The sequence below is a fragment of the Linepithema humile genome, chromosome 3 (assembly GCF_040581485.1).
Source record: "Linepithema humile isolate Giens D197 chromosome 3, Lhum_UNIL_v1.0, whole genome shotgun sequence".
Taxonomy (NCBI): Eukaryota; Metazoa; Arthropoda; class Insecta; order Hymenoptera; family Formicidae; genus Linepithema; species Linepithema humile.
In genome coordinates this window covers 13512406-13529855 of record NC_090130.1, presented here as the reverse complement: position 1 = coordinate 13529855, position 17450 = coordinate 13512406, and the positions used below count along the sequence as shown (strand labels likewise).

The 17450-nt window shown below is 35.7% G+C and overlaps 1 protein-coding gene across 1 annotated transcript; it reads left to right on the top strand.

Moving 5' to 3' along the window:
- The first annotated feature begins 7837 nt into the window (after positions 1-7837).
- LOC136999084 (E3 ubiquitin-protein ligase cblA-like) lies at positions 7838-11460 on the top strand. Its single transcript, XM_067352555.1, has 7 exons — positions 7838-8550; positions 9031-9175; positions 9249-9337; positions 9483-9560; positions 9691-9855; positions 9937-10083; positions 10170-11460. Exons 1-7 carry the CDS (start codon positions 8124-8126, stop codon positions 10463-10465), a joined length of 1347 nt encoding a protein of 448 aa, XP_067208656.1. The 5' UTR covers positions 7838-8123; the 3' UTR covers positions 10466-11460.
- The last annotated feature ends 5990 nt before the right edge of the window (positions 11461-17450 follow it).

Below are 17450 nucleotides of genomic sequence, written 5' to 3'. Positions count from 1 at the left end.
TTATTTTCTTTGTATTATTTAATATAAAAATTAAGAATACAATACAGTAATATATATTATATCTATTCAAAAGATGTTTTGTATATTCAAAGCATAAGTTTTTTGATACTGCACAAATCTTATAAAAACTTTACGTCTAAATCTTTGTATTCAAATTTAATATTTACGAAACAAGATATTTGAAATATGCAAAAAGCATCTTATTGTTATGGTTCTAGATAAAGAAATACAGAATTAGATAACAATAAAGAATAATTTCTTCAATGTTTAGTTAAATGCATAACATAAGAGTTAAAGTTACATTATGTGAGTATGAAAAAAATAATAAAATTTCATCGTATAAAGAAATAAAAAACTTCCAGAGTTATCGCAAGGTTACTTTTGCTTTTTGTTCACTTCCTAATCTGTGTATCAATATAATCTGTTTCAGATTAATTTTTATTCTTCTTCAGTGTACATAGAACACATTCTTATGTCTTACCTTTGATTTTCGCCTAAATTTCATAGTCAGTCTCTTACTTGGTTTGGAGTGATGAGTTAGATAAGGTAAAGGGAAAGATTCTAAATAGGCTAAAATGGAAAGAAAAAGAAAAAAAGGAAAAATTAAAGACAAAACAATAGAATTAGGATAAGAAGAGGATAAGAAGAGGAATTTTAAGAAAGAGAAAGAGTAAGGGTAACATACAGAATAGAAGTAGAAGGAAATAGGAGTGCAATAAGAAACAAAGAGCCAATTTAAGTATTTAGATAGTGAAAAATTTAATATGAAATAAATATTATATAAGAACTAGTCGATTAAATGCAATAGATGAATACATGTAAATAATAGGTATAATTGGTAAAATAAGATAAAGATTGTAAAGTAAAAGAAAGAAAATGTAATAAAAATACAAACAAATAAAGTAAGTAAATAGTAGAAGTAAACAAAAATGTTAATAGTAAATAGTAAGAAAATAATAGCAATAAAAGAATGTACTTAAAGTTTATATAAATTCTCTGTACGTTACATGTAACCTACACATTGGACATTGTATAATTATTTTTTCGTCATTACTTATAAATTGTAAGGCACAGTTGTAACAAAATATATGTCCGCACGTCGCAGCACCAAAAGTTTTCATTGTAATTGTTTCTCGACATATCGAACACTCAAGCGGCTGTGTATCAGGACGAATATGTCGACGATTACAAATCGCTCGTTTACATACATTTTTTTTAAAATCGCCGCATATGTTCACGCTTTGTAACGTTCGGCCAACTTCTCTTTTTAAATTGTCTGTTGCTTTACCCGTCACTGTGTATCGAAATTGCTCGACGCTGGTGCAATGTAGGTACGGGCAATTCTGTCTAGAACACTTTGTATTTTGGTATTCATAACAATATTTATATGAGTGAACAAAGCCACAATCCAAATCATCGCAATTGGGTTTTCGACAAGCTTTCTGCACATTTTCTGAAACATTTTTGGTGTATTATTTTATGAAATAATATTAATCAATATACTATATAATGTGTTATAAAATATAAAATTTTATGAATAATATAAAGTACCTACGTTATTTTAAGCCATAAAATGACATATCTGACAACCAATATATAAAACAAAATGAAAATTAAACAACAAAAGCGAAAACGACGAGCGAAAATACTACAGAAGCAATATACAACACATGCTACAACAATGTCATATTCTGGATTCTGGACTCGGGAATACGTAACCCATAGACGTAATAATATATAGACCATGCGTTGCATGGCCAATTTCATAAGGTCTGTTCTTTTTGGCTGAATTGGCTGCATTAGTAAATAGTTTATACTTTATTCTCCCCTTGCTAAGAAATCATCATTTTTGCGTTATATTATTGTTGTAGCAAACCACAAAGCCACATCTTTTAGGTTTGTTTGCGTCGGAATGTTCTTACATGCTTTAACACGCTCTTACCCGCTTCTAATTGATTAACGCGTTTCAATTGATTGAACAAATAAATTGAAGCGCATTTAAGCAAGTAGGAACATGTTGGGGCACGCGATACGAACAAACCATATTTATTGACTCTTGCACACAAAACGACAACGCTTGCCGCGCGGCAAAAGACAACGCGGTAGCTAATCAATTTACAATACTTCCATAAAGCCCGTATCAGACGACGCATTGAAGATTGAGATTGAAGATTGAAGATTGGGAATTGACCAATTAGGAAGAAGCAATATTTGTTTGCGATATATGTGCCTGAAATGTTCTAGTCGTAATACCGCTTTTCTTATAACTACCGTGCTCGCCTTGTATGTGATAAATGCAGTACATACAATGTGCTCGATTTTCGCGATTTTTCCGCGGTACGTAACTTCTAATCTTGTCACAACTAAAACAAAACCGTATTGTTTTATCTTTCAAAAAATTGTCGTATATATTAAACCTTTCAAAAAAACCTGTCATATATATTATCAAGAGATATATTAAAACCTTTAAAAAAAAACTTGTATATATTAAAATTTTCAAAAAAGCTATTATATATACTTTCTACAAAAAAATATGATATCAGGAAATGGCACCAAGTGGGACTAAAATATTTAAAAAGTAAAAATATTTAATTAAAAAATAAAAAAATATAAAAAATGTAATCAAAATAAAAAGATATTTATTAAAAAACGCAAAAAAACTTGGCGCTGCTACAGTAAACTACATGTTAATTTCATTGCTTTATAATACTTTGTGGTCACGCTTGAAACGTCATAGATGACGTCATTGCGACCGCGTCGAGCTCACGACGTCCGTGGTTCAAACGTGGGTCGTCGTAATCTTAGCTATTTTCGCGCGTGTTTTTAAACTAGAATGTTCGTGGTGTTTGACAGTGTTTGACAATGTCGTCGCAAATAATTCTTTTTTACAATACTGAAAGCGACACAGTTATAGAAGTAAATTTATCAGAAGATGCCGTGGTCGTCTAATGCGTTCCACTAAAATTTTCGCTTGCGACATTTGCGAGCTATTGGCTTAGTTTACACCGATTATTTAGTACGCGGACCAAGCACTAAATCAGCTTCTTTGATTGGTGTAAATTTTACACTAAACGATTTATACCTATCGGAGAAGCAGATTTAGTATTTGATACGCGTACTAAACAATCGGTGTAAACTAGGCCAGTGGAACGCGCAATTTTGCAGTCGTGGTCGCGGTCGTTGCGGGCGTTAAGTGGAACGCACCCGTAATAAACCGTGCATGCGCATACACGTTCCCGCGCTTCTTCTCACCCTGTCTACAGTTTTCTACCTGTGCGCGTGTCGTTAAGTGTTTGATGTGCTTTTGTCGTAAAATCACTTTTGTTAAAACATGCTAATATTGTATCCGATAAATATGGCGTACGCGTGCAGAAACATTCTCGCGATGTTTTTCCGGTTCGATTTCGGTACATAACTTTATATCATGCTCGTGTGGTTATGTGTCTGAAACGCTCTTGTGGTAATACCGCTTTTGTTATAACAATTGTGCTGGTATAGTATTTGATAAAAGCAGTACATGTGTACTGTTTTTATTGCTCGATTCTCGCGATTTTTTCGCGGTATGTAACTTTTAATCTATCCTACGCTCGTGTCGTTATATGCCTGAAATACTGTCGTCGTAATACCGCTTTTGTCGTAACTATCGTGCTCGTGTTGTATCTCCAAGTAGCAATTAAAATATAAAATATACTAAAATATTTTTTGCAAGGAGAGTATCGTTTTTATCTAACATATTTTGCCTGTTTGCCTGTTTGCCTGTTTGATTATCATAGTAAGTAATAGAGTATCCGTAGCATGAAGAACTTTATATTTGATGCATATCAATATGTTTAAAGTAGACATGTACATATTCGCAGACACAGTATGTTTCTTTTATGCAATTTTCTCTTGTTGATTAAATTCATCAACTATTCATCAACATGAAATATTTTATTAACCTGTTACTTATTGCTTTTGTTAACATGGTTAATTAAATATAAAAAAATTAAAAATAATGTGATTCTGTAATTACTCAATAGTACAATACAATATAAATTTCACTTATAAAGAATTTGTATGTGCAAAAATTATAATTAATATTTTGCTGCATCTTTAAAGAAATATTGTTTATTTTTTATTTTCATTATTCATTTTTAATGGAAGGTTTATATATTTAAAACTTTAATAAGAGTTACTTTATAATAATTTAATTTAAAAGTACATATTAATTGAGAACTGAGAATATTGACATTATTTCTGCGATATGAAAGATTTAACTGATATATTTTTTTCACTGTAGATGCAAACTGTTCCTGGAAAAAAGAAGGGGACACTTCTTTACGTATATGATGATTATTTGTACTATATAGACAGTCGCTACAACAATGTCTTTCGATGCAATACACGGAGGACAACCAAATGTCCTGGCTCAGTTGCTTTTCAAGATAATATTGTAACTGTTTTAAAAAAACATAATCATCCTAAGAAACCATTTATCAAAGCACAAATTGAAATGAAAGAAGAAATGTTAAAGCGCTCTCGTGAGACTCATACTGCACTAAAAGAAATCTTTGATTCAATATGCAGAAGGTTTAATTATTTTCTTTTTTTCAATATATTTCATCGAAATTTTTATGATTTATAACATAATAAAATTGAAACTTTGTAATTTCATTATTTTTAGATATCTTTTACATCAAAATGTTGTAATTTATAGGAATATCTCTGATATTTCTGATATTTTGAAATTTTTTTGATATTTTTATTTTGAAACTTGACATCTTTAGCATCTTGAGTTTTAATTTTTGATGTGCTTAGATTTTTTGATTTTATGTATTTTGTACAAAAGAATAATTACTGTATTGGAATTATTTGTATTAGATGAATCGAATAACATGGCGTTCAGGTAGAAATGATTGAGTCCAAATTAATTGTTTTAAATGGTAAATGATAATAATTAACATTTAAAGTTTAAATAATTTACTACAATTTTTTTACATAATACATTTAAAATAGAGTCTGATATGCATCTATGTATATTATATAAATATTATTATATATAAAACAATTTATAAAAATTATAAAAATAATTTTTTGGACTTAGCAATTTTTTTTATATTAGAACCCACAATAATTTTGTAATATCTTGAACAATTATATCTTATACCTTTGATTTTCAATATTTTGATTTTGATTTAAATGTTTCAGACTTTTAGCAGTTTTCTTATTAATAGAAAGATAAAATATAAAAATCCATTTGTTGACTTGTAAATTTTGTTGTTGACTTATAAGTCCCTAGTGAACAATTGTTTGAAAAAATAAATAGCTACAGTTTTTAATTGACTCTTTTAGAAAACTTCTTTAATACAGTTTTGTATTAAATTATTGTTTACAACTTTTGCATCTTCTTTAATTATATTATTGAATACATTTACTGTTTTCTCAATCATAATTTTGCTGGAATAAGTACAATTTCATGTTCCATATTTTTCAACTCAAATGATGATTTTGAATGTTTACTAATATGTACAATCTAACAATATATTTTTTCATGTTATTATCTTTTTGCTTTAACATATTAGATATATTGTTTTTTTATGTGTTTTATTTGCATTTTTATTGTTAATACAATACAAGAAATTTTATAAGGAAAAATTAATATTGTATAACAAACAGTTGATACTGTATTAAGATATATATTATTATGAAAATACAATTATATAAATTGAATGATTTTTTTCATAATTGTTTAATAAATTTATTCTATTATGACTAATGCGCTGATAAAATAAAATAGAAAAATTTGTATTTATATAAATTTTAATAAAATTGTTAAATTAATATAAATTGAAAAGCAACATTTGAAATTAGTAAAAAAAACGTAATTAAAGTATATTAGCAAAATAATGTTTCTAATAATATTAACAGAAGTATTCAAACAATTAAAATAAACAATCTAAGTTAAAATAAGAAATTAAAAACTTCAACTAAATTTTTTAATTTCTTATGTTAACTTAAATTGTTTATTTTAATTGTTTGAATACTTTAGTTGCATGTTGCAAACTACATATTTTTTCTTGAAAGCAACTATGTGTTTTCTTTATACCAATTGATTTGTCTCATTATTTTATGCATAAAAGTATTAAGGTAAGATTCCCAAAAATTGAATGTTTTACAAGATATTTTGTATTTTATGTCAAAATACTGTAATTTACAAGCCTCATAACTCGAAAAGTACTTAATGAAAAATAACTTCATTATAGTGTTTTGAAAAGCTCTTGACACCAGCTATTAGATTTTGGAATCAAAAATAGGGGTTTCTATTTAAAAAACCTAACCTAACCTTGAAATGACCTTGAAGGTCAAGCTCAAGGTCAAATTGAAGGTCACCATTGAATTTCTCGTTGAAAATTACTTCAGAAATGACCTTGACCTTTTTTAAAAATACCTTACATGAAAAAATATTTAGCCGTCCCGGGACTTAATTGACACCCTGTATATATATTTGCTATTAATAAATAATTATATAAAGAAAATTTTAGAAATTAATCTTTAGAAAAGGGGCAGATTTTTTCATAACTTTCACAGAGTTTAGAACATATGAAATTTCCATAAAACAATCAATACTTTTGTAAATATTGATAAAATTATTGCATATTTTAAGTAATAAATACAAAGATATTTTAAAAATATTGTTATAAAATATTAAAAAAATATATTTTAAAGTTTAAAGATACGAAGCTCTAAAAAAATTTTTAAGAATTTTTTCATGTAAAAACATTTTTAAAATTTATTTTGTTTATGAATACATCTGATAATATTATTTTTTATGGTATGTTACAAAGCAAGGCTGTATACTGTGCATTTTTAATTTTTTTTTTACTATCTTGCAAGCAATTAATAGATAAAAACGTATTATACGTGCACTGCTGACTTAAAACATGTTTTCCGCATGGGTTTTTCGAAATTTCTATGGGTGTCTGAATAACAAGAAAATGAGTAGGCTATCACAATGCTACAATAATATTAAGAACAATGTAAGATCAGCTTTATATACAGTATATTTATCGCATTTAATAGAGTTAACAATTGAATGAGAGATCGATAATTAATAATTATTATTCTTGATTGGAGTATATTATTAAAACGCGAACTGTTTTATTAGATTTCTCACATATTCAAAATATGTGAGAAATCTAATAAAACAGCTCGCGTTTACGCAATTTTTACACGGTACATCATTTTCAGTCCATATTATGCTCTTGTCAATATATGTGCCTGAAATGTTCTAGTCGTAATACCGCTTTTCTTATAACTACCGTGCTCGCCTTGTATGTGATTAATGCAGTACATATATGTGCTCGATTTTCGCGATTTTTCCGTGGTACATAACTTTTAATCTATCCTACGCTCGTGTCATTATGTGCCTGAAATGCTGTCGTCGTAATACCGCTTTTGTCGTAACCATCGTGGTCATGTTGTCCAAGTAACAATTAGAAGAATATCAAATATATCAAAATATTTCTGCGAGAAGAACATAGTTCTTATCCAAACATATTTTTGTCTTGTTTGATTGTTCGATTATCAAAGTAAGTAATGTATGGGTAGTATAAGAAATTTTATATTTGATAAATTTTATTTGTGATTGAAGTATAATATATATATATATATATATGTTATGTGAAAAGTTTAATAATAGAACAGCCCAATAGCAATAATCGCTTATTCAACTGTTGAATCCGCTGAATGCGGCCAATAATATTATTGAAAAATGAATGTCGGCCTAGGCACATGATAAATGCGTGCACACGCATACACGTTTCCCGCGCTTTTTCTCGCGATGTGCTTAGTTTTCTATCTATGCTCTTGTCGTTACGTGTCTGATGTGCTTCTAACATATTATCACTTTTGTTGTCATCATTCTCGTGTTTTATCCGACAAATACAGCGTATGCGTGCATTTTCCTCGCGATTTTTACGTGATACATAACTTTTATTCTTAATCATGCTCGAATATACGCCTGAAATGCTTTTTTGTTGTAATATCGCTTTTGTTGTAGCTATTGTGCTCATATTACCCATATTATTCAAATTGAAAATTAAAAAGTATTGTTAGTATTGTTTATCTTTTTTCGGAGTTCTTCAATGCAGACAGAATGTATCACACGTGACAAATATTATGTTTCTGCATTGATCAAAATCGTAGTAAATGTGAAAAATTGCATTGCATTAATTAAATTACATTTTTTATTTCAGGCTGTACTGCGTAAATGGCGCAAACTACGTCTTTCAAATGTTCCAAAAAAGATACTCTCAATGACATTGCCTTTATTACCACCAGATATGTTTCAAGAAGCTTTATTAATAATACAAACCAAAGCTGATGAACTTTCTAATGAACATCCAGATATTTTACAATTTATGTCATATCTAAGACTTACTTGGTCTAACATGGCATTAAAAATTAGTACCTATCGTTGTCCTGTGCGTACTAATAATATAGTAGAAAGTTTTCATAACATTGCGGCACAAAAATTGGGAACAAGGAATATTAATGTTTGGACATTTCTAGGTAATTTTTATGTCAAAGTATTTTATATCAAGTATGAAATTCTATAATGTGTACGCGACTATTATATATTTTTGAAATAACGCATATTTATGAAATGCGTATATTGTATGAAACGATAAAAATGTATAAAAAAAAGTTACATGTATCATTTTACATATATAATACTGGATTAAAATATTTTTATTATAAAGTAGTTGCATTATATACGTATAACACATGTCACATTTTATCTATATTTTAAACGTGCGTTTAATATGAAAATTAAATGTAACATTTTTCCACATTGTGCAAAATTTCAAATATCCACTTTTTAAGTAAATTAAATAGATTTGTTTTCAGAAAGTAAGTCAAAATCAAGATTTTTTTGTTTGTCGCGAGCAATCACTCTTACCTTCCACTTCATTTCATACATTTCTCTTCCTGTGTTGCATTCTTTTAGCTCGCTTTGTATCTTATACATTGCTTTATCTCTTTTTCCAGATAAATTATCATATTTAATTACTGATCAAGAATTAGACTTACGTCGATTAAACAATGGTGTTAGATCTCGACGACTTCGCACAAGGGCAAGGAGAGAACTAGATTCTAAAATTATAAATGCGCAAGAGGATCTAGTAAATCAAAGGTAACATTTTGTAATAATTTATATATTAAATAAAATTTGATGAATTATGAATTAAAACTTCAATTTTTTTCAGATTGTCACTGAATGAATTTTTATTAATGTTCACCACCAACAATAATATCCTCCCAATGGAACAAATGGAACAAATAGTATCAATGGAAGGTAAATATGCTATATCTATATTATATTTATCATAAATACATGTTATAATGTTACAATTTTTATAACATTGAAAAATAAAATTATGTTAATTTATTACTACATAGATCTATTCTGAACTACTTTAATAATTGTTTATTATTTGCAGATGCTGAATTAACAACTGATGAACAAATAAACATGGAGTTGTTTTCAGATGATTTGGACGAAACTATTCAACAAACAAGTAAGTATTTAACTGCTTTAGTCTTTTTTCACACAGAACACAGTTAAATACAACAAATACAAAAATTTAATTACGTAATAATTATTATGGTACACTTGTTTTAAAAACAATTATTTTATTTTTGTTTTAGGAAGACAAAATAGACGCAGATCTCGACGCATACATAACAATGTACAGAGAGAGGATAATACATTAGAAGATAACGATGAAAAAAGTTCAGACATGCAGACAATAATAAATGAGAATGAAATAATTATTTCTGACACAGAGACAGAGAATACAATTGTAGTAGAAGGTAATTTATAAATCAAACTATTTTAAGAGAAATAATATAAATTATTAGATCTATAGTAAAAATTACACTTCTTTTTTGCAGATGAACCAGTAAACACAGAATCGCCTTCTAGTGAAATAGAACAAGTATGGGATACCAGGAATAACCAAGGAGAAATCCCTGCAAATACACAAGCAGTAAGACAACATCACGACATTACTTCTGAGAACAATATTGAAATAAATGAAGGTAATTACAGCTCAAATATTTTAAGGAAGATTAACATTAATCTTCAAAGTACATAAATATATATATTATTAATGTTTTCATTTTAGATGAATCGATTTACGAAGTACCCTATGATGATTACTCGTATTTGAATGACGCTAATGATGCTACTTCAGGCATTCCGTACCATCCTGTGGACTGGAACTTGGAGGATACAACTGCATCAGAAGAAGAATGTACGAACGACATATGTACTGTGTGTCTTATAAACGAACGTACACATGCTTTTATACCTTGCGGTCATTTGGCTTGTTGCTTTTTATGCATCGAACGTTTAGAAGCCGATCGATGTCCGATATGTAACGTAACATATGATAATTACGTAAGAATTAGAAAACCATAAAACATTCATATCTATCTACATAAAACATTTATATCTATCCACGTAAAAAATTTAAATTTTAAAATTGCTGATATTAATATTATTTGATGAGTTTCGAGAATTTAAGTTTCAAAAACACTGATATCAATATTACTCGAATGATATCAATATTGATGACAAAAAGATTCTGTGATAGAGATAGATGTTTGTGTAATTTTACTTTGGAAAGATATATATATATATATATATATATATATATATATATATATATACATATATACACATCTATAGATTGATTATACATTGTTGCAAGCGGAGTTAATAACTTACTTTAATAAGATAGATAAAAGTTCGATTCTTTTCTCCGATAATAAGTGCTAAACACGTTACACTTTTTTCTATTTGTCTACAGAGTGGTTCTACAGTGCATTGAAAATTTCGGTTTTTATCGCGAAGAATGACAACTTAATAATGGCTTTAACTGAAAAATACTTTGTATTGACTGACAATCAGGCGACAATTTGCGTTGTAGGATCACCCTCAGAATAATAGTTTGTATATTTTGAAAGATGTATAGATTATAGAAATTTCAGCTTTTTTCAGATTTATTTTAAGTCAAAATATAGGTATAATTTATAATTAGATACAGACATTCAATTTCTGTAAATGTATGTTTCTTGCGTCAAAGATATATGAATGTTTTTATTCTTTTTTTGTTACATATAGTATGAAACTGTGATTTTATTTTATACTATTATACAGCCTTAACCAAATAAGGCAAAGTATCTGACTTATTGTATGTATTTTATATATAATACCAGAGATTATTACCTAAATATAAGTAGAGTTGAGAAGTTGATATCAATTAAATGTACCGGAATGTCTTTGCTATAATGGTACGTACAATTTATTTTATCCAATCGCATTGAACATTTAGCTACAAATTGATGGATGACGTCAAATTTTTTAATTTTTTTCCTGTTTATAACTATGAGTAAGAATGACTATGAGTTATATCTTTCAAAAGACGTATCATTATAGAAATGGCAGCATTTTATATTCTAAGAAAAATGTATCTTTCGCATATAACGTAATTAGAGATTCCAATTTGTGCAAAGCTATAAGATGCCAAAGATACTTTTACTTTTTTCTGTAATACTGTTACGAATATGTACTAAGTGTTGTGATAGTTTTATACTTCTAAGTAATATAGGTCATTTATATGAAGATACAGATTTAATTTCTGCAAATGTATGTTTCTTGAGCCAAAGATATTTCAATTCTTATTTTTCACTTTAAACTATTGTTTAAATAAATATTTAAAATATAGTGTGCCGCATTTTATATATTTAGTATCAGTGCTTCGTTTTCATTTGAATATAAGTAGAGAACGTTTGGTATCTCACACATTTGCACAAATTAATTCATATGTAATCGATGAAATGTACCGTTATATCTGACTGTCATAGCTGGGATGATTACTATTTATTATATCCGATCGTTGCGAATATTTAGCTACAAGTTGATTGGCAACACACAATTTCGCATTCATTTCTTCATTACGTCTTATTAGAGAAAACCGTTCATATTTTCTCAGAAACGTACTGTTATAAAAATTCGCTCATATAATTACTCTAAGTAATTACGATTGACATACAAGTTAACATATAGAGATTTTACATTGTACAAATGTACAAAATGTCGAGATACTTTTATTACTTTTTTTAATAATGTAAATTGCTCTGTAATTTCGTGTTGTATTTTTTTTCAAAAGTATAAATATTGTAAAACATTTATTTCTTGTAACATGTAAATAAATATTTTATATGAATGCTGCTTATGCCTGACGCAGTTATAAGCTAAAAAGTTCAGAAATTGTTAAAAATAAAACATTTTTCTACCTAAATAATAAAACATTTTTTTTTCATGTCTCGATAAATTTTTCTTACATTTTACATTGACAGATCTAACCTAACCTAACCTAACCTTTCAATGTCATTTTTCTTTGATTTCATGCACTTTACGTTTATTAACCGGTATAACACTAAATGAACACACTTAGTTATATTTTTTACAAATTGTTCTTTATTTCTCACCATATATTACATATCAAAACGAATGGTACATATATCGCATGCGTCTTATTTCACTTTCTGGGAAGTAACCTTTAATAATCTTTAATGTCACATGTATATTTACAATTTCACACTTCACGTTTATTTACCGGTATAAAATTCAATAAAAACATTGTATAATTACATTTTTCACAAATTATTCTTAATTTATTTCCATATATTACATATCAAAACGAATGGTATATGTATCTTTTCGTGTCCAAGCGAACGCACAATTGAGCGATGCACAACTGAACAGTGCGCAAATAAACGGTGTCCAAACGAACGGTGTCCAAACGAACGGTGTCCAAACGAACGGTGTCCAAACGAACGGTGTCCAAACGAACGGTGTCCAAAGAAACGGTGCGCAACTTTCTGTGTCCAAACAAACGGTGCGCAACTTTCTGTGTCCAAACGAACAGTGCGCAACTTTCTGTGTCCAAACGAACAGTGCGCAAATAAACGGTGTCCAAACGAACGGTGTCCAAACGAACGGTGTCCAAACGAACGGTGTCCAAACGAACGGTGTCCAAACGAACGGTGTCCAAACGAACGGTGTCCAAATGAACGGTGTCCAAATGAACGGTGCGCAACTTTCTGTGTCCAAATGAACAGTGCGCAAGTAAACGGTGCGCAATTGTACTGTGTCCAATTGAACCGTGCGCAACTTTCTGTGTCCAAATGAACCGTGTCCAAATGCAACGTGTCTAATTGAACCGTGTCCAAGTGCACCGCCCCCGACCGTAACCCCGATTTCATTGGGGCCGGGGGCCGGGGGCCGGTGCTTGCATGGAGCTTGCACGGGCCGCGAGGGTGGTTCAACTTCTATAAAAAGACCCGGGCAGGACGGGCTCGTTAGCCTTGGTAGGCAACTGTTCTAGTAGAAGGAAAACCACGATAAAAAACCCGGAGAAGACAACTCTGTCAACAAATAACAAATATGGAAAAACAATGACGACGAAGAGGACGACCTTACCGCCCCAGGGGATTCGGACCCCCAGGGGCCGGCGTGGAGGGTATCCGGTCCCGGTGCCCCCCTCGTCGTCATCGTGCGACGGGCCACCCAAGGCGTGCCACGCGGGCGCCCTGGGCGAACTGGCTACCGCGGAAGGAGACTTGTGGGCCGAGGCTCACAAGATCTTACGGATTCTCCTCGTCCTCCTCGAGGAGATCCGCGGAGGACGCGGGCGGAGTGAGCCCGTAGGAGGGGGTAAACGCCCTGGAGGGGGAAGGGACCCCGAATCCCTTCCCACCAAAAAGGTGGTTAGGTCTGCGCCGGGCACACGTAATGCCCAGACGCAAACCTGGGGAAGGGTGGGGCCACAAAAGCCCGCCCGCACCGAGGGAGACGGGGGGTTGGGTGATTCCACCCTCCCCCCTCGTTGTTTCAAGTGCCTGCAACGCGGGCACGAGAGATGGCGGTGCCCCTTGCAGGTGGACCGCAGCAACTGCTGCCTCCACTGCGGGGGCGCCGATCACCTAGCAGGGGCATGCTCGCGCAGGAGGGCGAGCTGCCCCGTGTGTAAGGAGGCGGGTAAAGACTCGGCCCACCGCATTGGTGGCCGAGTCTGCCCGATCGTCCCCCCTAAGGGGAGACGAAAGAATAGGAGGAGGAGGGAAAGGGGGGGTGATACCCCCCAATTACCTCCTCAGGAGAAGGAGGGGGACCACCCCCCCTCCACCCCAATTATGGAGGTGGAGGAAGTGGTGGAATCTTCGGGGGAGGGGGAAGTGTGCGGGACGGGAGAAGTCTCTCTCATCCCCATTATCACACTCTCTCCCGACCCTGAGGTCATAGAGGTGAAGGCGGAGAAGGAGGGAAGGAATTCCTTCTCCCCAAATCCTTCGCCCATAGAGAAGGAAGACGAGAGGCCCCTTGCCAAAAAAGCAAGGGTGTCCTCGCCTCTCCTTTCCATAAAAGGAAGGGAGGAGGAAAGGATTGAAAGTGAGGGGGAAGTACCCCCCCTCACCCCAAAGGAGGAAAGGAAGAAGGGTGCGATAGACACCCCCCTTATAAGGAGGACACCATCAGGGAACGGGGAGAATATATACTCCCCCCCTCGATGGTTGTCCTCCAATGGAGGGAGTTTGGCTTATACATCTCGGGAACAATTGAACCGATGAAAATTAGGCCAAACCATATTGATATAAGGGATGAGTTTACGGACTGGTGGAGAGCCCTTCAGGACAGACACCGGGACATAAACATTGGCACATTGGATGCTTGGAAAAGGAGGGCGAATGCTCCCTGGCTGAGATTTAGGTGCTGGCCTGGCAATGGGTCATACCGCCGGACCAGTATCGAGATTGTCAGGAGAGCAATTAGGGATTTGAACTATAAGTTCCCTCAATGGGAGCTGAAGGTGGAGTGCAGGCTTCTTCATTCTGTAACAGCACCAAAAAATTTACCGAAGGTGCTGACATATGAGGAGGAGGTGAAGGAGTACAGTTGGGATGAGAGTAGTGAGGGGGAGGAGGCTACACAAAGCCTCCCTCTTCCCCTCACTACGGAAAGAAAGGAGAGTGAGGAGGGGAAGGCCCCTAGGGGCCTTCCTCTTCTCCCCACTGGGAGTGGGAAGGAGGATGTGGAGGGGGAGGAGAGGGCTATTAAAAGCCCTCCCCTTCTTCCCACAAAAGAAAAGGGGAAGGAGGTAGATAGGGGTCACCCCCCCTTGACCCCATCGCCTACCCCACCTTCGAAGCAGGGGAGCGCAAAGCCCCCACAATGCCCGGGGGTGGGGGGGACGATGGAGGAGAGGGAGAGATCACTCGCCAGGGTGAGGATTTCTCCGTCCCCTATCCCTATCAAGGGAGGGGAGGAGGTGAGAGGAGAAGGGAGGGAGAGATCCCCCCCCACCTCTAAAGAAGGGACGATGAGGGGAGAGGTTGTTAATACCTCCCCCTCTGGGAAGACGACTCCGCGGGGGGATGAGATACGTCTCTCCCCCCCTTCGGAGGTTGTCCTCTATTGGAAGTTAAATTCCCCCACCTTACCCGGGAGGGATTCAAACTCTCGGGGAGATGGAGCAATGGGTGAGGTGCGTTCCACCTCATGGGAAGAAGATGGCCGATCACGTCGAGATGAGGTGGAATGCCCTCCAGAGACGTGATCTAGGCCCAATTAAGATCGGGAAGATGGGAGAAGATCGGAAAAAAAGCCGATCTTGGATGGTTGTGCAGTACCGGGACGTGATTGGTCGCAGTCACGTCTTCGGTACGAAACAACTAAGGAAGGTGGCGGCGGACATCGCCCGGGACTTCCCATATTGGGAAGTCACGTCCCAAGTCCGGCAATTAGTCGGAGGAAGGACCAATAACCCGGCGATGTCCATTAAAGCCGCCAAACCTCCCCCACCTTTGGGGGAGATGAATAAATTCTTCCTGGCCGGCCTGGGGGAGGATGTGGACTTAGATGGATTTGATCCATCCCACTCCTCCTCCCAAGGGGTCGTGCCGGGAAAGAAGAAGGGAGGGAAAAAGGGGGGGCAGAAATAAGAGGGGAGGGCCTTTGCTCCCTCTCCTCTCTGCCCCCTTCCTTTCTGAACTTTCTCCCCTTCTCTCTCCAATTGAGAGAGAAGGGGAGCCGTAGTCTGTTGGGGGGGCCGGTCAGGAGCGGGGGCCCCTGATCGACATTAACCCCTCAACGGACACGGACGAGAGGAAGGGGAGAGGTCGAGGTAGCCCGGCCTTTCCCCCCTGAGATAGGAAACTATCACAAGGAGAGGGGGGACTTGAGAACCCCCCCCTCTCCCGAGAGGAGACCGGTAAACGGTCGGACCTGAGGGAGGGTAAGATGAATGCCGCTGGCGATGCCTTGCCCTCCCTCAATATGGTCTAGGATGGCTATCGGCGGGGGTTTTAGTGGGTATGCCTGGGGGCCTTTTGCCCCCAGGAGACTCCCACATAACCCTCGGGTCTCCCCCAAGACCCGAGGGTATCCATAAAAAATTTCCCCCGCCTCACCAAAAAAAAAAAAAAAAAAGGTGGAAAGGAACCACCTCCTCGTTGTGCGCCACCTTGTCGTGGTGAGGGGGCTCACCGTGGGAATACCTGAAAAGGTGTTTCTGCGGTGCTAAGAGCGCACAGTTCCTCCTTAGGGGGAAACGGGGGTCCGGCTATCCCTCAAGGGACTTGTCCCGATTAGCCGGTAAGGGTTGGCGGCCCTGATTTCAATCGCCCGGATGCCTGGATCCGTTAGGAGTGCTATTCACTCCACCAGGATAGAGGAGCATTACCTCGATAAAAAAGCCGGGGCCTGACCAACCTCGTTAGCACGCCAGTGCTCCGGCATAACGGTCGAGCCCCCATTGCACGAGGAGGGGCGATAGCGTCACATACCGTAACCCCAGTTTATGGGGCCGGTCCTAGCTTAGCTAGGACGGGCTGCAAGGGTGGTAAAACCTCTATAAAAAGACCCGGGTAGGTCGAGCTCGTTAGCCCTGGGTGGGCAGTCGACCTAGTGGAAGGAAAACCACGATAAAGAACCCGGAGAAGACAACTCTGTCAACAAATAACACTTATGGGAAAAAACGATGACAACGAAGAGGACGACTTTACCGCCCCAGGGGATTCGGACCCCCAGGGGCCGGCGTGGGGGGTATCCGGTCTCGGTGCCCCCCTCGTCGTCATCGTGCGACGGGCCACCAAGGGCGTGCCACGCGGGCGCCCTGGGCGAAAGTGCTACCGCGGCTGGTGACTTGTGGGCTGAGGCCCACAAGATTCTTCGAATCCTCCTCGTCCTCCTGGAGGAGATTCGTGGGGGACGCGGGCGTGATGAGTCCGTAAGAAGGGGTACACGCCCTGGAGAGGGAAGGGACCCCGAATCCCTTCCTCCCAAAAAGGCGGACCAGTCTGCGACCGGTGTAAGAAGCGCCGGCACGCAGACTTGGAGA